We start from the raw sequence: 21,625 nt of genomic DNA on the forward strand, positions 1-21,625 counted from the left end.
TTAAAAAGTGTTCTGTAGCAGCAATACCGGTTTCGTGCTTAATGATAGTGTATAAGGACGTAACGTCCGCTGTCACTAAAGTGCAATTTGTAGGTAAAATTAAATTTTTTAGTTTACTGATGACATCTATCGTATCTTTTACATAAGATTTTAGTTTCACCACTTCTGGTTGTAAAAATGAGTCTACGAAGTGGCTTAGATTAGCTGAGACGGAATCAGTCCCTGCGATAACCGGCTGGTTAAAAGTGCTGTAGCAGAAAAAAGATCGGACAGAATTAAAACGAAAGGGTTCCATCGTTGTGTGGACTGTCTTATCTGCCGCTCACATAAAAAAACCCCAACCAAAACTGAAGGATTCTGCTCTAATACGAATGGTTTAAGTTTTAAAATATCAGAATTTATCACCTGCAATAGCAATAATTGTGTATATATTCTAGAATGTACGTGTAACTTACAGTACATAGGTCGCACTAGTAGGAAATTAAAAGACAGGTGGGGTGAGCATCTCAGAAATATTAAGAAGGGATATGAGAACCACTCTGTATCTAAGCACTTTAAAGAAAAACACAATTGTTCAGTGGAAGGGATAAAAACCCTAATAGGAATAAAAAAGGTAGAAGGTAATTGGAGGATCAAAGGAAGCGAGGAAGCTTTGGCAAAGAATGAAATGAAGTTAATTTATGAAGTCGGCACTTTAGAACCAAACGGTTTAAATGCTGACTTCGAGATTAAGTGGTTTTTATGATGATTTTTTGTTCTATATATCCTCCAGCTAATGAGAATGTGTTTTTTATACCTCCCTTTTTCTACATTCCCTTCTATGTCCTCTAATAAGTATCTCCCTTTATATATCCCCTGTTTTTATATTTATCTTTGCAATTTTATAGTGATTTTATCCCCAAAAATAGTTTTATAATCTTCCTAATAGGAGATAAGTGTGTGGAACGCACAACCATCACACTTCCGGGTTGAGGGAGGTATTTGGAACGCATTACGTCACCATTTAAAACGGCAAGAATCTCCGTTTTTCAAATACATTAGTTTATGCGATAATGCGATCACTCCTATCAGGAGAATTAAGTAGCTATGCCCCCAGACTAGTATATCACTGTGGGGACACTATCTGTTCTCCCACAGAGACGGAGGAAGATTTCTTTTGTACAGAGGGCGGAAGCTCCATGCGTTCCAATGGCATGGAACGCATGACAACTTCCGGTCTTCCGGACCGAATACAGCTCCCGAACGTTGTGCTCCACTCTGAGAGCTTTTAAATAGTGATAACAGCGCTTCTGACACAGCGCTTGTTTAAATACCTACGGCAATACAAAACCAATTATAAAATCAAAAAAAAAGTGACTGCATCTAGGTAGGCGGAAGTACCATGCGTTCCAAAGCTATGGAACGCATGACAACTTCCGGTTTCGTTCGGGAATCTATGTTGTAGATGTATTAATATATATACACGGAATATCTTCATGGACAGAGACTGTTTAACTCACTTATAGCAAATGAATTATTATGTTTCTAACGGTGTTTTAATAGAATTAGTCAAGCAAACATATCTTTGAGTCACGCCCAAACAGGAACAGGAAGTTAAGGGGCTGACCCATTACTAGTATAAATATGGGAAATAGCAGAGTACCTCCACACACCCTGAGGAAGACTTGGAAAGTCGAAACGCGTTGGTGAACTGGAGGTACCTGGGATCCCTATCTGGACCTGTTATTGAGACTACTCTGCGGAGACTACGTGCGGTGGTCCACCCGGGTCTTATCATCTGACCCCACACTAAGCTCCAAACTTAGCCTTTTTATAAGGCCAGATACGGTACCAGGCATTTTATTAAGAGTGATTTTATGTTTATGTATGTGGATTTATTAAAAAAGTTGCCTTTTACGCTATGAGTCTTTTCCCCTCTGTATTTTTATCTCTGAGGGAAGTGGAAGGATCTGACATTCTGGTCTAAAAATTGTGTGTGACCCCTGATCTACGTGCATTGTTTGGCCTAAGAGGAGGCCCTTATACGGTACGGGCATCTTACCATTATAAAAAGTGGAATTTAACCCCTACCATTCATTCTACACCATGAGATGTCTTTCTGTTTTTTCCTGAGGTCAAAATTATTTTAAAAGAAGAAAACTTCACATCCATAGGATAAAGGAATATCCTTCCCAATAGGAAGCGCAGGCCCCTATCTCTTGTTTTTACTGTATTCTTTGTAGTAGGTGATACTACCAGGGACCGTGTCGCATCCAAGTGGAAGCGCAGAATCTTACCCTCTTTTTACTATTCTTAGTCAACTGCAGATGGCAGCAATGTTCTTTTTGGAGCTGTGGCTTTCTCCCTGCAGTCCTGCCATGTACACCATTGTTGTTTAGCGTCCTCACTAAGATTAAAACTTTAATGTGAGAAAGACCAGGCGGGGGGAGGGACGCTCCGGTGCTCACCCGCCCCCGACAGCTGTACAGGGGGTTGCCGGTGATTGTGGTGGCAGGCGTCCGGGGAGGGGGGTTGCCTGGTGTGGTGTGATGGTTGGGTGTCGGCCGCTGCAGGTGCCACTCACCTCTCTGCTCCTTGCTGCAAACTGGCACCCTCCAGTGGCCGGCGCCCTAGGGAAATGCCTAGAGCTGCCTAGTGGTGGCGCTGGCCCTGCCTACAGTTGCTTAGCGGTTACCTAGAGTTGCTATGTGATAGTGACGTGTGGTGAGGTTAGTGTCAGGTGAGGAAGGTGCTTTTGGGGACAGTGACAGCGGCCGGCATGGGGGCAGTGGCTGCGGCCGACGCGGGGACAGTGAAACACAAACATTGTAAGTACACACAGTCACTGACACACACAGTACCAACCTCTCCAATGACACACATACAGCAGCAACCCCCGTCCTCGCAAACACAGCAGCAACCTGTCTGTCACCTGTACCTCTCTCAGCCCTGGGACCATCACACAGCAGTGGCCTGAGGTTCTATAGGTGGCAGGACGGCAGACTGCAGTGCACGGGTGCTGAGGCTACTCCCACCGCTGAGCGTAGTCCTCTCTCCCGCTCGAGGACTGTGGCGCCCAAAGCTTTCTCCATGGCTGGCTGCCACTCTGAACTCAGCTAGCGGCACCAGGAAGTATCCGCTGACTAGAGCGGCCGGTGGCTGCTGGTGATTGGAGGGGGCGACCGCAGCTGCATCCACACTTCCTCCTCCCAGGACCTACACCAAGGCGACGGCGCGGCAGCATTTAAATATGAAAAATTAAGTATAAATAGAGGGTTTAATGTAGAGAAAGAAAAAAGTTTGTCATATGGTGGTGCACCATTTATAAACAAGAGACATAAAATATACCTTTTAATGGTTATACGTTTAAAAACAGCGAAATATGACAAACAACATATAACATAAACACACGCGAATACAAGTGTGAGTTTAAAAAGCTTGTGCGGGCTCTACAAACAGCTACCTAATGATATAATATATTATATTTGTTTGACACAACTCATAGTCCCTCTTGGTGATAATATCAGATCTTGGGGGAGAAGTGTCTAAGTTACATAGTATTGGATCTTTGGTGTGGACTGTATTATACGCTCTGCAGGTAATGAGAAACTCCTATATTGTATCACCACCTGTGGGAGTATATATGTTGTATTGTCTGGTTAATTCTGTATACGAAGGTCATCCGACCCCAACCACATGTAACTCCCACCTCATTTAGACCCCGAGCTACAGATTCACTCTACTGATATCGACATAAGTTAGTGTCGACACTACTGGCAACTACCGCATACAAATACATGACATACAACAGTAGTTCAAGTGAGCTCAGATAACTGTATCATGTACACACAACACCTGGATGCCCCAATTTAAGTTTAAATCAACAAACTACGTGGGAGCAAAGTGAGCTATGCATACCAAAGGACTCGGGGATCCGACGAGTGCCGACTGTCACATAAATAACCCAGACTAACAGACCTGGGCCAATAGATGCCACTAGGTTGCCTTGCCCAGATAGAATCTGTAACCAACAAACTACGTGCGATCAGAACGAGTCACCCTTACCAACACACACGGTGATCTAACAAGTGCTATAGTAATAGACTATCAACTATCCCCCGTACACGGCCACTCCTAATCAATACCTACATCACTATTACAATGACAGACAAGACTATGTCATCAGTATGTGACACTACGAGTATGGAGATTTGGCAAGGAAAGTATACTACTACAGTATTCCATAGTCAATTGAAACATGGGCGGTACTATTGAAAAACAGGAGGACCATCATTGGTCAATTCAAAAAGAGCTAAGCCATATAAACTTGTCCCGGGCACCCACACGGGTTGCCCTGAAGAAGACCTGCGAAGCGTACGCCGGCTGACCTGGCCGTGCGGGCATTCTCTCAGGCTACCTATACATTGTGTGTGACTGTATTTCTAGTCCTTTTCAGGACTCGAATGTATTTAGAAGCTGTACCGCTTACAACCCAGGTCCACCGCTGTGTCTGACACAGGCAGCACTGGGTGTAACGGCTGGTGCACGCTAGCCTGCATCACAGCGCTCGTCCCCGAACAGGGAGAGTCTGTGTATAGCGGCAGCGCTGGCACAGAGATAACCACGTTATAATTATCTTGTTCACATGTATGCCGACTAGAACAGTTACATTAGTTAGGCTTATGGCCACATTGTAACCGATTCTTATAACATATGCTACATGTATTACAACAAGTCCTGCAGTGATTTACTCCGTATGTGCGTATATATCCAATGCCTGAAACTAGTATATGGCACTGCTCCTAGTTCTCATTAGTGTTCCTACACAGTGAAGGACCTTTATATACAGAATTAACCAGACAATACAGCATATATACTCCCACAGGTGGTGATACAATATAGGAGTTTCTCATTACCTGCAGAGCGTATAATACAGTCCACACCAAAGATCCAATACTATGTAACTGAGACACTTCTCCCCCAAGATCTGGTATTATCACCAAGAGGGACTATGAGTTGTGTCCAACAAATATAATATATTATATCATTAGGTAGCTGATTGTGGAGCCCGCACAAGCTTTTTAAACTCACACTTGTATTCGCGTGTGTTTATGTTATATGTTGTTTGTCATATTTCGCTGTTTTTAAACGTATAACCATTAAAAGGTATATTTTATGTCTCTTTATAAATGGTGCACCACCATATGACAAACTTTTTCTTTCTCTACATTAAATTCTTTACTCCATTTGTCTGTGGGAGCACACCCCTAAAAAATATATGCAATTGTACTTTATATCAAAATAAAGAGGGGGCCTAATTTAGCTAAATTATTTGTATCCAACTCCCAGTCTTGTGCAATAGATCAACAACGCCTGAGCAGTATAAATAGAGGGTGAAGGGGATTGCCTTTGCCCAAGCCGCGGGGCGTGCTTTCATATATAGGTGCTATTGGTGCCGCTTGTAGAGTTTCTTTAATGGGCTTTTATAGCCTGAAGCTTTGCCCCGCCCCCTGCCTGCCTCCATCCATCCCCTATGTCTGTTCTCTTATCATTGACAGTGGGAGGCTCTACGGCACAGGGTCTCGAATTCGGTCCTCAGCACCCCACACAGTGCATGTTCTGCAGGTCTCCTCACAGAATTAAGTGAAATAATTACAGTAGCTCCACCTGTGGATCTTTAATGAGTGCACCTGCCGGGTGGCCTGCACACTGAGTGACCGATCGGTAAGTGTGTACACTTACATGGATCGGCAGCCCAGTCGGCGTGATGGAGGGTCAGGTGAGAGCATGTTCTGGTCCAACTCCTGATAATGGAACCCAGGAGTGTTAGAACGTTCTGGAAGTTATTATTCGTTTCATTTTGCTTTATGGCTCTTTCTACCCCACAGAGACGCCTATATCCTGGCTGCTATCAACAGCTCTACAAGCTTCTTTGCTGGGTTCGTTGTGTTCTCCGTCCTCGGGTTCATGGCATCGGAGCAGGGCGTGGACATATCCAAAGTTGCTGAGTCTGGTGAGTATGCCCAACCTGGTGAGTATGAACAGAAGTTACTTCCCAGAACCAGCCATCCTCACCGGAACTATATCACCAAACTAATAGCTACAAAATTCATAGATAAAAGTTGCTTTGATATATATTCAGATCATATATGGTGCTCATTGTAATATACAGAGCCACGTGTGGTGCTCTGCATAATATATAGAGCCATGTGTGGTGCTCAGTGTAATATACAGAGCCACGTGTGGTGCTCAGTGTAATATATAGAGCCATGTGTTGTGCTCATTCTAATATAAAGAGCCACGTGTGGTGCTCAGTGTAATATACAGAACCACGTGTGGTGCGCTGCATAATATATAGAGCCATGTGTGGTGCTCAGTGTAATATACAGAGCCACGTGTGGTGCTCAGTGTAATATACAGAGCCACGTGTGGTGCTCTGCATAATATATAGAGCCATGTGTGGTGCTCAGTGTAATATATAGAGCCATGTGTTGTGCTCATTGTAATATACAGAGCCACGTGTGGTGCTCTGCATAATATATAGAGCCATGTGTGGTGCTCAGTGTAATATACAGAGCCACGTGTGGTGCTCAGTGTAATATACAGAGCCACGTGTGGTGCTCTGCATAATATATAGAGCCATGTGTGGTGCTCAGTGTAATATACAGAGCCACGTGTGGTGCTCAGTGTAATATACAGAGCCACGTGTGGTGCTCAGTGTAATATATAGAACCATGTGTTGTGCTCATTCTAATATAAAGAGCCACGTGTGGTGCTCATTCTAATATACAGAGCCACGTGTGGTGCTCTGCATAATATATAGAGCCATGTGTGGTGCTCAGTGTAATATACAGAGCCACGTGTGGTGCTCAGCGTAATATATTAAACCAAGTGTGGTGCTCAGTGTACTATACAGAGCCACGTATGGTGCTCAGTGTAATATACAGAGCCACGTATGGTGCTCAGTGTAATATACAGAGCCACGTGTGGTGCTCAGTGTAATATACAGAGCCACGTGTGGTGCTCATTGTAATATACAGAGCCTCATGTGGTGCTCAGCGTAATATATTGAGCCATGTATGGTGCTCAGTGTAATATACAGAGCCACGTGTGGTGCTCTGCATAATATATAGAGCCATGTGTGGTGCTCATTGTAATATACAGAGCCACGTGTGGTGCTCATTGTAATATACAGAGCCACGTGTGGTGCTCAGTGTTATATACAGAGCCATGTGTTATGCTCATTCTAATATACAGAGCCACGTGTGGCGCTCAGCGTAATATATTAAACCATGTGTGGTGCTCAGTGTAATATACAGAGCCACGTGTGGTGCTCATTGTAATATACAGAGCCTCATGTGGTGCTCAGCGTAATATATTGAGCCATGTATGGTGCTCAGTGTAATATACAGAGCCACGTGTGGTGCTCTGCATAATATATAGAGCCATGTGTGGTGCTCAATGTAATATACAGAGCCACGTGTGGTGCTCATTGTAATATACAGAGCCTCATGTGGTGCTCAGCGTAATATATTGAGCCATGTATGGTGCTCAGTGTAATATACAGAGCCACGTGTGGTGCTCTGCATAATATATAGAGCCATGTGTGGTGCTCAATGTAATATACAGAGCCACGTGTGGTGCTCAGTGTTATATACAGAGCCATGTGTTATGCTCATTCTAATATACAGAGCCACGTGTGGCGCTCAGCGTAATATATTAAACCATGTGTGGTGCTCAGTGTAATATACAGAGCCACGTGTAGTAATCAGTGTAATATACAGAGCCACGTATGGTGCTCAGTGTAATATACAGAGCCAATTGTGGTGCTCAGTGTAATATACAGAGCCAATTGTGGTGATCAGTGTAATATACAGAGCCACATGTGGTGCTCAGTGTAATATACAGAGCCACGTGTGGTGCTCAGTGTAATATACAGAGCCATGTGTGGTGCTCAGTTTAATATACAGAGCCATGTATGGTGCTCAGTGCAATATACAGAGCCACGTGTGGTGCTCAGTGTAATATACAGAGCAATGTGTGGTGCTCAGTGTAATATACAGAGCAGCGTGTGGTGCTCAGTGTAATATACAGAGCCACATGTGGTGCTCAGTGTAATATACAGAGCCACGTGTAGTAATCAGTGTAATATACAGAGCCACGTATGGTGCTCAGTGTAATATACAGAGCCAATTGTGGTGCTCAGTGTAATATACAGAGCCACGTGTGGTGTTCAGTATAATATACAGAGCCACGTGTGGTGAATGTAATATACAGAGCCACGTGTGGTGCTCTGTGTAATATACAGAGCCACGTATGGTGCTCAGTGTAATATACAGAGCCATGTGTGGTGAATGTAATATACAGAGCCACGTGTGCTATTCAGTGTAATATACAGAGCCCAGTATGGTGCTCAGTGTAATATACAGAGCCATGTGTGGTGAATGTAATATACAGAGCCACGTATGGTGCTCAGTGTAATATATAGAGCCACGTGTGGTGCTCAGTGTAATATACAGAGCCACGTATGGTACTCAGTGTAATATACAGAGCCATGTGTGGTGAATGTAATATACAGAGCCACGTATGGTGCTCAGTGTAATATACAGAGCCACGTGTGGTGCTCAGTGTAATATATAGAACCACGTGTGGTGCTCAGTGTAATATACAGAGCCACGTATGGTGCTCAGTGTAATATACAGAGCCATGTGTGGTGAATGTAATATACAGAGCCACGTATGGTGCTCAGTGTAATATATAGAGCCACGTGTGGTGCTCAGTGTAATATACAGAGCCACGTGTGGTGCTCAGTGTAATATACAGAGCCACGTGTGGTGCTCAGTGTAATATACAGAGCCACGTGTGGTGCTCAGTGTAATATACAGAGCCACGTGTGGTGCTCAGTGTAATATACAGAGCCACATGTGGTGCTCAGTGTAATATACAGAGCCACGTGTGGTGCTCAGTGTAATATACAGAGCCACGTGTGGCACTTAGTGTAATATACAGAGCCACATGTGGTGCTCGGTGTAATATACAGAGCCACGTGTGGTGCTCGGTGTAATATACAGAGCCACGTGTGGTGCTCAGTGTAATATACAGAGCCACGTGTGGTGCTCAGTGTAATATACAAAGCCACGTATGGGGCTCAGTGTAATATATTAAACCATGTGTGGTGAATGTAATATACAGAGCCACGTATGGTGCTCAGTGTAATATACAGAGCAATGTGTGGTGAATGTAATATACAGAGCCACGTATCGTGCTCAGTGTAATATATAGAGCCACGTGTGGTGCTCAGTGTAATATACAGAGCCACATGTGGTGCTCAGTGTAATATACAGAGCCACGTGTGGTGCTTAGTGTAATATACAGAGCCACATGTGGTGCTCAGTGTAATATACAGAGCCATGTGTGGTGAATGTAATATACAGAGCCACGTATGGTGCTCAGTGTAATATATAGAGCCACGTGTGGTGCTCAGTGTAATATACAGAGCCACGTGTGGTGCTCGGTGTAATATACAGAGCCACGTGTGGTGCTCAGTGTAATATACAGAGCCACATGTGGTGCTCAGTGTAATATACAGAGACACGTGTGGTGCTCAGTGTAATATACAGAGCCACGTGTGGTGCTCAGTGTAATATACAGAGCCACATGTGGTGCTCAGTGTAATATACAGAGCCACGTGTGGTGCTCGGTGTAATATACAGAGCCACGTGTGGTGCTCAGTGTAATATACAGAGCCACGTGTGGTGCTCAGTGTAATATACAGAGCCACGTGTGGAGACATACTCTGTTCTGGACAACAGCATTCAGCTAATGTACATCTGTAAATGTAGTTTATCAGAACCAGAACCTGATGCTTTGCTTTGTCTGACAATTTCTCCCCAGGTCCTGGATTGGCCTTTATCGCTTACCCAAAGGCAGTAACTTTGATGCCATTTGCTCCCATCTGGGCTGCCCTGTTCTTCTTTATGCTATTGGTTCTTGGTTTAGACAGCCAGGTAATCCTAGGGATTTGGGGAAAATGTATTTAAGGGATTTAACTAAGTGAACATCTACACAGTTGGCGAATGGAAAAGGTGAACGCCATGTTGGGGCGTCAAAAGATGTCGTACAGTTCGGGGCCGGATTTAAATCTCAGAGCCATCCTGGGCAACGCAGATTGACCAGGTGTGACTGCTCAATACAACCCGCTCAATGTCCCATTTACCTGCACAATAACTGTGGTATGGATTGGAGAAACATTGGGGGAGATTACGAAGATGGATGTTGCTATGGGCAACCCATCAGAATCTACTTCTTATTTATTTAGCATTTTCTAGAAGATAATAGTATCTATCTGAATGGTTGCCTATAGCAACATCCCATCTTAGTAAATTTCCCCCATTGTGCTTGAACCTCTAGCTCTTGGGCTGAATTGACTCTTATGTGAACATTGATGTCACTTATCTACAGTATGTTGCAGTTAATTAAGTCAATCTCAGTTACCATGGAAACCGTGGGCTAGAAGCAGTTAAATAAAACAATGGTCAGTTATCAATCACACGTGACTAGGGTTGTAGGGTTGTAGACCATGCCTTGTTTTCTTCCAGAATCCGGCCCCAAGCTAAACGTTTCTATAGAAATACAGATTTGTCATTTTCTATTGTGGCTTAAATAATGGGTGGAGGTTTGCTTAACGTATGTTTTTATTGTCGGGATGCTATGGTCATATTTTGGCACCCAGGAGCAATGTCTCGTTTTTGTGTGATATCTCCAAGTGCTGAGCAGGACCTCCCCTCCACTCCCAACAGGACAGCTGTCTCCTCATCACCTTCCTCTTCTCTTACGTGGGCGAGGGACAGAGAAGAGGTTGGACACTGGCACCATCAGGGCAGAGGTGGAGGAGAATGCGGGAGAAATCCAGTCTGTGTAATGGTGTGCAGGGTTGAGGGTATGGGGAACTCAAGTAAACCTTGTACGTTCATCTAGTCTTCCTGGACACATACTGCCTATCTTCTAACATGTGCTTCCCTTCTATCTCTAAACAGTTTGTGGGGGTCGAGGGATTCATTACCGGGATCCTGGATTTATTTCCTCACCCAATTAATGGCTTTTTGCGCAGGGAGGTCATCGCTGCACTCTGTTGCCTTCTATGCTTCATTATTGACCTCTCCATGGTGACCGAGGTAAGAGACAGGAGATGTTGTAACGATAAGTACTACTCAATACTATGGTGTTTATAAGTAATTGGTTCCAGTGGGGGGGGGGGGTTAGGATCTGTATCAAGAAAAACAGTACTTTGGTAGTAGCACCTTGGTAGCAGCAGATCAGTAGCGGCACCTTGGTAGCAGCAGATCAGTAGCGGCACCTTGGTAGCAGCAGATCAGTAGCGGCACCTTGGTAGCAGCAGTAGCAGCAGATCAGTAGCGGCACCTTGGTAGCAGCAGATCGGTAGCGGCACCTTGGTAGCAGCAGATCAGTAGCGGCACCTTGGTAGCAGCAGATCGGTAGTTGCACCTTGGTAGCAGCAGATCGGTAGTTGCACCTTGGTAGCAGCAGATCAGTAGCGGCACCTTGGTAGCACAGATCAGTAGCGGCACCTTGGTAGCAGCAGATCAGTAGCGGCACCTTGGTAGCAGCAGATCAGTAGCGGCACCTTGGTAGTAGCAGATCAGTAGCGGCACCTTGGTAGCAGCAGATCAGTAGCGGCACCTTGGTAGCAGCAGATCAGTAGCCGCACCTTGGTAGCAGCAGATCAGTAGCGGCACCTTGGTAGCAGCAGATCAGTAGCGGCACCTTGGTAGCAGCAGATCAGTAGCGGCACCTTGGTAGCAGCAGATCAGTAGCGGCACCTTGGTAGCAGCAGATCAGTAGCGGCACCTTGGTAGCAGCAGATCAGTAGCGGAACCTTGGTAGCAGCAGATCAGTAGCGGCACCTTGGTAGCAGCAGATCAGTAGTCGCACCTTGGTAGCAGCAGATCAGTAGTTGCACCTTGGTAGCAACAGATCAGTAGCTGCACCTTGGTAGCTGCAGATCAGTAGCGGCACCTTGGTAGCCGCAGATCAGTAGCGGCATCTTGGTAGCAGCAGATCAGTAGCGGCACCTTGGTAGCAGCAGATCAGTAGTTGCACCTTGGTAGCAGCAGATCAGTAGTTGCACCTTGGTAGCAGCAGATCAGTAGCGGCACCTTGGTAGCAGCAGATCAGTAGTTGCACCTTGGTAGCAGCAGATCAGTAGCGGCACCTTGGTAGAAGCAGATCAGTAGCCGCACCTTGGTAGCAGCAGATCAGTAGCCGCACCTTGGTAGCAGCAGATCAGTAGCGGCACCTGGGTAGCAGCAGATCAGTAGCGGCACCTGGGTAGCAGCAGATCAGTAGCGGCACCTCTGTAGCAGCAGATCAGTAGTCGCACCTCTGTAGCAGCAGATCAGTAGTCGCACCTCTGTAGCAGCAGATCAGTAGTCGCACCTGGGTAGCAGCAGATCAGTAGCGGCACCTGGGTAGCAGCGGATCAGTAGCGGCACCTGGGTAGCAGCGGATCAGTAGCGGCACCTGGGTAGCAGCGGATCAGTAGCGGCACCTGGGTAGCAGCAGATCAGTAGCGGCACCTGGGTACTTGGTAGCATGATATTTATATACTTCAGATTGGGCATAGTATTCCGTCTGATCACTAATATCCATTGAATGATTTCAGGGCGGGATGTACGTCTTCCAGCTTTTCGACTACTATTCCGCAAGTGGCATTACTCTTCTGTGGCAGGCCTTCTGGGAGTGTGTGGTTATAGCGTGGGTTTACGGTAGGTACTTCAGGGTGATGCGGCACCAGATAACCCAACCCAGATCTTACAAAATGACTATTATTACAGTATAGAGACCCTGATTCATGTCCTGTATGTGTCCAGGTCAGAGGTGTACATAGCATAGGCTCATTATAAGCAATCCTTTGTGTTACTACAGTGCACCCATTACCGGTGGTGGAACTTGTGGGCGGTGGGCCCAGGTGTAGTAATATCATTTGTGCCCCCCTCCTCCACCCCAATTTAAGTTCACAATATGCAACATGGCAGAGCGTGACCGGAAGTGGCAGCAGTGGGGCCCTTAGTCCTCAGGGGCCTTGGTGCACTGCACCTGCTGCACCAATGGTAGTTCCATCTTAGCCCATTATACATAAGGGGTGTTTCAGGTTGGCTCATAAAGAGCCAGATTTAATCTCGTGACCGATGTTGGCTTCTATGTGCACATGCACCGTTCAGAGCTTCATTATGCAGGTGCCAGGAGCCGGACAGCGGCGGCAGCAGCAGGACCAAAAGACTAAACTATAACGTGTTTTACAGAGCCATCTAGTGGTTTATTGTGGTAAAACAATTATAATATTTTTCTGTGCAATCCTCACTACAGCATGAAGGTGGCGCTATTTCCATTAGCCACACATTAAACCTCATCAGTGTCTTTAAAGCTCCAGGTCATATTTGTTTGCCTGACCCTCTCCATCAGGGAGAAAATGCCCTGTTCCTGGACTTCCCTGGTAATGTATGATTGCCAGCACCTGTAGTGACACCTTTCTTATCAGTTACCTAGCTCACCACAGGTGAGGGTCATACATTACAAGCATAGTTGCCTACTTTTGAAAACTAGTTTCATGGAGATTATAGTTGGTAGTAGAATTATGCAAAGAGGGGTGTGTCATGCTTCACCCAAAGGGCGTGTCTAGTTCCATATATAGAGGGATTGTGAAAAGAGATTGTGAACGTGGCACCTAGAAGCGTGGCTGTGTACTACTACATATGAGAGGAATCTTGTAAAATGACTGATATCCAAATGTAGAGGAGCCACAAAGCCGTTAGTAAGAGCTACTGTACTTGGTAAAGTACAGTATTCAATGTACAGTATGAATGATCTAATGAGGGAAAGAGGGAGATTGATGTTATGTCAGGGAGTCTCCTGCAGGAGGGGAGGTAACTATGATGTAACAGTGTAATGTGGGCTAGGTGACATGAGGGAGATTACTAGACTAATGAGGGAGAGAGGGAGATTGCTGCTATGTCAGGGAGTCTCCTGCAGGAGGGGATGTAACTATGATGTAACAGTGTACTGTGGGCTAGGTGACATGAGGGAGATTGCTAGACTAATGAGGGAGAGAGGGAGATTGCTGTCATGTCAGGGAGTCTCCTGCAGAATGCAGGAGGGGAGGTAACTATGATGTAACAGTGTAATGTGGACTAGGTGACATGAGGGATATTGCTAGACTAATGAGGGAGAGAGGGAGATTGCTGCTATGTCAGGGAGTCTCCTGCAGGAGGGGAGGTAACTATGATGTAACAGTGTAATGTGGGCTAGGTGACATGAGGGAGATTGCTAGACTAATGAGGGAGAGAGGGAGATTGCTGTCATGTCAGGGAGTCTCCTGCAGGAGGGGAGGTAACTATGATGTAACAGTGTAATGTGGGCTAGGTGAAATGAGGGAGATTGCTAGACTAATGAGGGAGAGGGAGATTGCTGTCATGTCAGGGAGTCTCCTGCAGGAGGGGAAGTAACTATGATGTAACAGTGTAATGTGGGCTAGGTGACATGAGGGAGATTGCTAGACTAATGAGGGAGAGAGGGAGATTGCTGTCATGTCAGGGAGTCTCCTGCAGGAGGGGAGGTAACTATGATGTAACGGTGTAATGTGGGCTAGGTGACATGAGGGAGATTGCTAGACTAATGAAGGAGAGAGGGAGATTGCTGTCATGTCAGGGAGTCTCCTGCAGAATGCAGGAGGGGAGGTAACTATGATGTAACAGTGTAATGTGGGCTAGGTGACATGAGGGAGATTGCTAGAGTAATGAGGGAGAGAGGGAGATTGCTGTCATGTCAGGGAGTCTCCTGCAGGAGGGGAGGTAACTATGATGTAACAGTATAATGTGGGCTAGGTGACATGAGGGAGATTGCTAGACTAATGAGGGAGAGAGGGAGATTACTGTCATGTCAGGGAGTCTTCTGCAGGAGGGGAGGTAACTATGATGTAACAGTGTAATGTGGACTAGGTGACATGAGGGAGATTGCTGTCATGTCAGGGAGTTTCCTGCAGGAGGGGAGGTAACTATGATGTAACAGTGTAATGTGGACTAGGTGACATGAGGGAGATTGCTAGACTAATGAAGGAGAGAGGGAGATTGCTGTCATGTCAGGGAGTCTCCTGCAGGAGGGGAGGTAACTATGATGTAACAGTGTAATGTGGACTAGGTGACATGAGGGAGATTGCTAGACTAATGAGGGAGAGAGGGAGATTGCTGCTATGTCAGGGAGTCTCCTGCAGAATGCAGGAGGGGAGGTAACTATGATGTAACAGTGTAATGTGGGCTAGGTGACATGAGGGAGATTGCTAGACTAATGAGGGAGAGAGGGAGATTGCTGCTATGTCAGGGAGTCTCCTGCAGGAGGGGAGGTAACTATGATGTAACAGTGTAATGTGGACTAGGTGACATGAGGGATATTGCTAGACTAATGAGGGAGAGAGGGAGATTGCTGCTATGTCAGGGAGTCTCCTGCAGGAGGGGAGGTAACTATGATGTAACAGTGTAATGTGGACTAGGTGACATGAGAGAGATTGCTAGACTAATGGGGGAGAGAGGGAGATTGCTGCTATATCAGGGAGTCTCCTGCAGAATGCAGGAGGGGAGGTAACTATGATGTAACAGTGTAATGTGGACTAGGTGACATGAGGGATATTGCTAGACTAATGAGGGAGAGAGGGAGATTGCTGCTATGTCAGGGAGTCTCCTGCAGAATGCAGGAGGGGAGGTAACTATGATGTAACAGTATAATCTGGGCTAGGTGACATGAGGGAGATTGCTAGACTAATGAGGGAGAGAGGGAGATTGCTGTAATGTCAGGGAGTCTCCTGCAGGAGGGGAGGTAACTATGATGTAACAGTGTACTGTGGGCTAGGTGACATGAGGGAGATTGCTAGACTAATGAGGGAGAGAGGGAGATCGCTGCTATGTCAGGGAGTCTTCTGCAGGAGGGGAGGTAACTATGATGTAACAGTGTAATGTGGGCTAGGTGACATGAGGGAGATTGCTAGACTAATGAGGGAGAGAGGGAGATTGCTGCTATGTCAGGGAGTCTCCTGCAGGAGGGGAGGTAACCAGGGAAGTGCAGGAACAGAGCGTTTTCTCAGCGTGTGGATGTAAGTTTTATTTCTATACTTTCTCCAACAGGACTGAAGGCGCTGTAACGCCGTTCCCCACCCACAGGGCCTCACATCCCCCCTCGCATGCCATGATCCACTGCACGGTTGCAAATGGATGTTTAGCATAAACCTCCATTCACAGCCTTGGGTGCGGGGGGGAAATCATTTGATGGTCGGCGATTATCGAATGATTTCTCCAACGCTCACAGATCTGAGACACCTCTCTGGTGCGAGCGCCCTGTGCGGGAAGCGGGTGGGCTGCTGACATCAGATGCCCGCCCCCTGCACCCGTGTCACCGGGCCCTTTGCATGGGAACGCCCATGAAACGCTGGGTGATCCAATGGGCTCTGCCCCTCGCTGCCGCCCCCCAACTGCAATACAGCACCAGCGTCTGCACATGCGCTGAACATCGCTCCCGTGCGCGTACACCCCGGGGAGCGTGTAAGTCAGAATAGGGGCCATTATGCGCACACACTGAACAGTTCAGTGACATAACCCGGGACCCACGAACAAGCAGCTGGTTTCCCTATATATGACCTGCAGGATCAGCAGACAATATTGAGTGTGCGTATAAGGCCATATAACGGAGTGAAAGATATCGCTCAGAATTCCCTTACTGTGCGATATCTGTCACTATTTACCCTAGTGCAGGCATGTCCAAACTGCGGCCCTCCAGCTGTTGTGAGACTACACATCCCAGCATGCCTTGCCATAGTTTTAGCATTCACTAAAAAGCAAAACTGTGGCAGGGCATGATGGGACTTGTAGTTTCACAACAGCTGGAGGGCCACAGTTTGGACACGCCTGCACTAGTGTGTGTGTGTATGGAGATTTGCAGTCACTATAAATTCTACCACTGGAGAAGTTATTATAGAATCCAGTAGTAATTATACCACAATGTTCCTAGATAGGTAACTTAGCAATAGACACAGGGCCGGATGTACTAAGAGTGAAAAGTGATAAAATTGTGAGTGATAATGCACCAGCCAATCAGCTTCTTACTGACATGGCACAGGCTGTGTTTGAAAAATGACAGTTATGAGCTGACCGGTTGGCGTGTTTATCACTTTTCAAGGCTTAGGACATCTCGCCCTCAGATCTCTCACCCTGACGAATGTTAATGTAGGACACACTTACCTGGGACTGTCTCTCGCAGGTGCTGACCGGTTTATGGATGACATTGCTCGTATGATTGGATATCGCCCGCTCCCATACATGAAATGGTGCTGGTCTGTGATCACTCCTCTAGTCTGTGTGGTAAGTCATGTACCCAACCGATCCCCAATCTCAGTGTCCTTCCACGTACAGGGGTGCGGCCTATAATTGGGAAAGCCAGGTAAGACCGTAAGTGAATACTCTTTAATTAGGGGCCTTGTGTCTATGGTATCCTACCACCTATATATATATGTCTAGTGTCCTTGTGACTCTGATACACTTCCATCTGTTGGCAGCAAGGGAAACTACATCTACTAGCTTTCGAAGCATTTGCTTTGAGCGTGCTTACTAGTAACACATAACATTGATCATGTTTCCATCTCCCCCTGCGATTATGGGGGAATTCGCAGCCTTGCAAATCCACCAAACCCCACCCGCCGAATGTCCGCCCACCTGCTCCCCCCTCGCAGCGGGTTCGCCTGCACAGGCTGCGAATGGATGTTTAGCATAAACATCCATTCGTATGCCGCGGGTAACCTCCCACAACTTTCGATGGTCGCCGGCCATCGGAAGTTGTGGAAGGTAAATGCATATAAAAGTGACTTTCACCTCCGTATACGTGCACGCTGGGTGGCCAGCTGACATCCGGTGATATCTGCAGCCACCCCCCCGCACCCGCGTCACCGCCTCATTACCATGTAACGCTGAACGTTCCCATATGTTAATGGGGCAGCCCGGCGCCCCCCCGCACGCTGTCTAGGGTTTGCCGTGGGTGCACACACCCTACGTCCATAGGTGAATCTAGAATTATGGTAATGGGTAGTCCCAGATGTAGACACAACAGTAGGGGAACCTTTGCGCGGCGTAGCCGCGCGGCAAAAAGGGGGCGTGGCCTCATGGGAAGGAGGCGTGGCATCACAAAAAGGGGTGTGGTATTACACTTTAGACCACCCACAATAATGCCCATTACACATTTTAGCAAACTCCGTAATACCCATTACACATAAAGCCACACGTCGTAATGCCAATTACACATAAGGCCACACACCATAATGCCCATTACACATTGTGCCACACATCATGATGCCCATTACATACATATCAAACTGTAATGCCCATTACATATTTGCCACATAAGTGCTGCTTACCTACGTGCTCATTGCTAGGGGGTTCTTGCTTGATGGCACCATAGTACCCATTACACATGATGCCGCACACCATAGTACCCATTACACATGATGCCGCACACCATAGTACCCATTACACATGATGCCGCACACCATAGTACCCATTACACATGATGCCGCACACCATAGTACCCATTACACATGATGCCGCACACCATAGTACCCATTACACATAATGCCGCACACCATAGTACCCATTACACATGATGCCGCACACCATAGTACCCATTACACATGATGCCGCACATGATTAAAGGGGGGCGGGCTGAGGTGAAAGCATGGAGAAGAATTGGAGCGGAAGCTGCAGGGGTGACAGTCATTGACAGCTGGGCAGAGAGCAGGGGGCTGCCCGGCTGTATTCAGAGCGCTGCAGGGCACGGCTGTTTGAAATAATACCCCTTTCACAATAGAAAATGCAGGGATTTTCCCGGGAATATGGTCCCAGTATCATGCAGGGACATTCCCAGGCTGACCCCTTATACACCAGCCTAGTCCCTGCATTTTCTGGTATGAGGGGGAGAGACAACCACTCCCCTCTTTCTACACCTCTTAAACCAACCAGCTATATCTTCGGAACCAACTGACCCATTTACATGAGACCAGTATCATATTGAAGAACTTTTGAGTTGGCTTTGAATGATTTTGGTCCCGTGAAACTGGGCTGTTTGGTTCCAGAGAAATCTGCCCTCAAAAAACATAAATAGTCATGAAATTACATTTAAGAAATGAAAAAAAAAAAAAAACCCGGTTTAACCTCAATATCCCTGGAACCAATTAACCCATATGGATCCAGCCTGGTATCAGATTGAAGGCCCAGCGATTTGGGTTCGACTGAGATCAACCTCGAGCTTCATTGATGCCGAAGGGGGAACTGGCAGCCATTGAACTAGGTGGGGGTCGGAATTAGTGGGTCCCATGTTATTCTATAGGGAAAACGTTCCAGATTTGCCTGGCCGTATCTCCGGTTCCCAGGGGGCTAGAGACACGGGGCTGGGCTCGTTGGAAAGCCCCTTCCCTCAGCTACACTACAAAATGGGCTAATGGGTGGTCCTGTGCACCCCCGGACCACCCCCTAGATTCGCCTATGCCTACGTCTGCACATGCGCAGAAATGCGAATGCACAAGGAATAAGAATAACCCCGATGTATGGGTGGATGAATAAGACAGGTGGCGCTGGTAAGGAAAGATAGTATTACTATCGTGTACTACCATCTTACAAACGACGCCCTACCAAATTTCAGATTGATTCATAGGTTAGGTTTTTTCCCACCACGACAATGCACCGGCTCCATCATCCGGAATTGTTGCGGCCAAATTGCATGAATTGCGCTATGAATTATTTTTTTCCCCGTGAGCCACGTTTTCAGGTTAAGGAACAGAAAGAAATCACAGGGAGCCAAGTCGGGCGAGTACGGTGGATGTGGCAACAATTCATAGCGCAATTTGGGCGCAACAATTCCGAATGAGGGAGCTGGTGCATTGTCATGGTGGAAAAAAAACTAACCTACTGTACTGTATGAATCCATCTGAAATTTGGTATGGCGTTGTTTGAAAGATGGTAGTACACTAAGTACACAATAGTAATACCGACTGTCCTCAGCAACGCCGCCTGTCTTTAAACACGGGTACTTTTCGATCTGTTTTTATTTTGTGGCGTTTTTTATTATATCATGAGGTATTTTTGTGTTTCCTGAGGTTGTCCGTGTGTGTGTTTACAGGGTATTTTTGTGTTTCCTGAGGTTGTCTGTGTGTGTTTACAGGGTATTTTTGTGTTTCCTGAGGTTGTCCGTGTGTGTGTTTACAGGGTATTTTTGTGTTTCCTGAGGTTGTCCGTGTGTGTGTTTACAGGGTATTTTTGTGTTTCCTGAGGTTGTCTGTGTGTGTTTACAGGGTATTTTTGTGTTTCCTGAGGTTGTCTATGTGTGTGTGTTTACAGGGTATTTTTGTGTTTCCTGAGGTTGTCTGTGTGTGTTTACAGGGTATTTTTGTGTTTCCTGAGGTTGTCTATGTGTGTGTTTACAGGGTATTTTTGTGTTTCACGTGATCAACTACAAGCCTCTGACGTACAACAAAACATATGTCTACCCGTGGTGGGGTGAGGCGATTGGCTGGGGCCTTGCTCTGTCATCCATGTTGTGCATTCCGCTGACTTTCATATGCAAGCTGCTAGCAGCCAAAGGATCTCTGCGTGAGGTAAGTAGGATTTTTGGCGGGAAATGTAATGGAGAGCGGGCTGTCACATTGCCGGTGTCCTTTTAGATGCCTGCACCAATTTATCTCTTTATCGTTCCCCACGCAGCGCTGGCAGCATCTCACCACCCCGGTGTGGGGGCACCATCACCTAGAATACCTCACGCCAGAGGCTGAGACCAAGCTGCTGCCCCCTGACACCCTGGTCACAGTCACCAAGGAGAAAGCCACCCTCTTCGAAACCGTGATCTGAGCCGTCTACACCGGCCGGCAACCCGCCAGCTGCGCTTTGTTACTACGTGTTGTGCCAATCTGTCCATCATGTCTTATGTTTGTGTGCAGCTTTCCACGTGGTGGCAGAACCTGGGAAGGGGGGGAGGAGGGGGGAAGCGGAGAGAGGAATCTTGTGTAGTAATGGTTGAATCCACTTTTATAAAACTTGTTATTGGTCTTGGAACTAATTTTAGAAGCACCCCAGGAATATTCCAATCCAGTATTTTACAGTAATTGTTTTCATTGGGACAATGAATGGTAGACAGTACTGCTCCCTCCCTGATGTACTCTTTGGAAGAGGGCATCATGCAAAGTATTTTGAGTAGGATCCCCCCCCCCCAAAATAAAAATTTGGTACTTCTGTAGTATCTGGGCTGCCGATTTTGAAATCGGGTCCATCGCATGCGACCAAAATCGCATGCGATGCGATGGACCCGATTTTTCCATAGGATTCAATGTTAAAATGGACTGAGTCCATTTTAACATGGAATTCAATGGGAAAAAGGGGTCCTTTTCATACCCCTACTATCCAAGTGGGCATGGAGTTGGATATAAACCTGTGGCGAGCGTAGCGAGCCACCGAGCCCGAAGTGTGGCGAGCGAAGCGAGCCCCGCGAGGGGACGGTATTCTGTGTCCGCTCGCCACAGGTTTATATCCAACTCCATGCCCACGTGGAT

The 21,625-nt window shown here is 46.7% G+C and overlaps 1 protein-coding gene across 1 annotated transcript in view; it reads left to right on the forward strand.

Moving 5' to 3' along the window:
* Positions 1 to 21,278, forward strand: part of LOC146025617 (sodium- and chloride-dependent creatine transporter 1-like) — a 114,128-nt gene extending 92,850 nt beyond the window's left edge. Inside the window, exons 8-14 of the mRNA XM_083155562.1 lie at positions 5,868 to 5,992; positions 9,874 to 9,986; positions 11,016 to 11,153; positions 12,662 to 12,764; positions 17,299 to 17,399; positions 20,507 to 20,677; positions 20,784 to 21,278. Of these exons, the coding sequence (XP_083011688.1) occupies positions 5,868 to 5,992; positions 9,874 to 9,986; positions 11,016 to 11,153; positions 12,662 to 12,764; positions 17,299 to 17,399; positions 20,507 to 20,677; positions 20,784 to 20,927 (895 nt within the window). The 3' untranslated portion in view covers positions 20,928 to 21,278. The remainder of the gene's footprint in view (positions 1 to 5,867; positions 5,993 to 9,873; positions 9,987 to 11,015; positions 11,154 to 12,661; positions 12,765 to 17,298; positions 17,400 to 20,506; positions 20,678 to 20,783) is intronic.
* The last annotated feature ends 347 nt before the right edge of the window (positions 21,279 to 21,625 follow it).

This window comes from Crinia signifera, chromosome 8, assembly GCF_055691185.1.
Source record: "Crinia signifera chromosome 8, ASM5569118v1, whole genome shotgun sequence".
Classification (NCBI taxonomy): domain Eukaryota; kingdom Metazoa; phylum Chordata; class Amphibia; order Anura; family Myobatrachidae; genus Crinia; species Crinia signifera.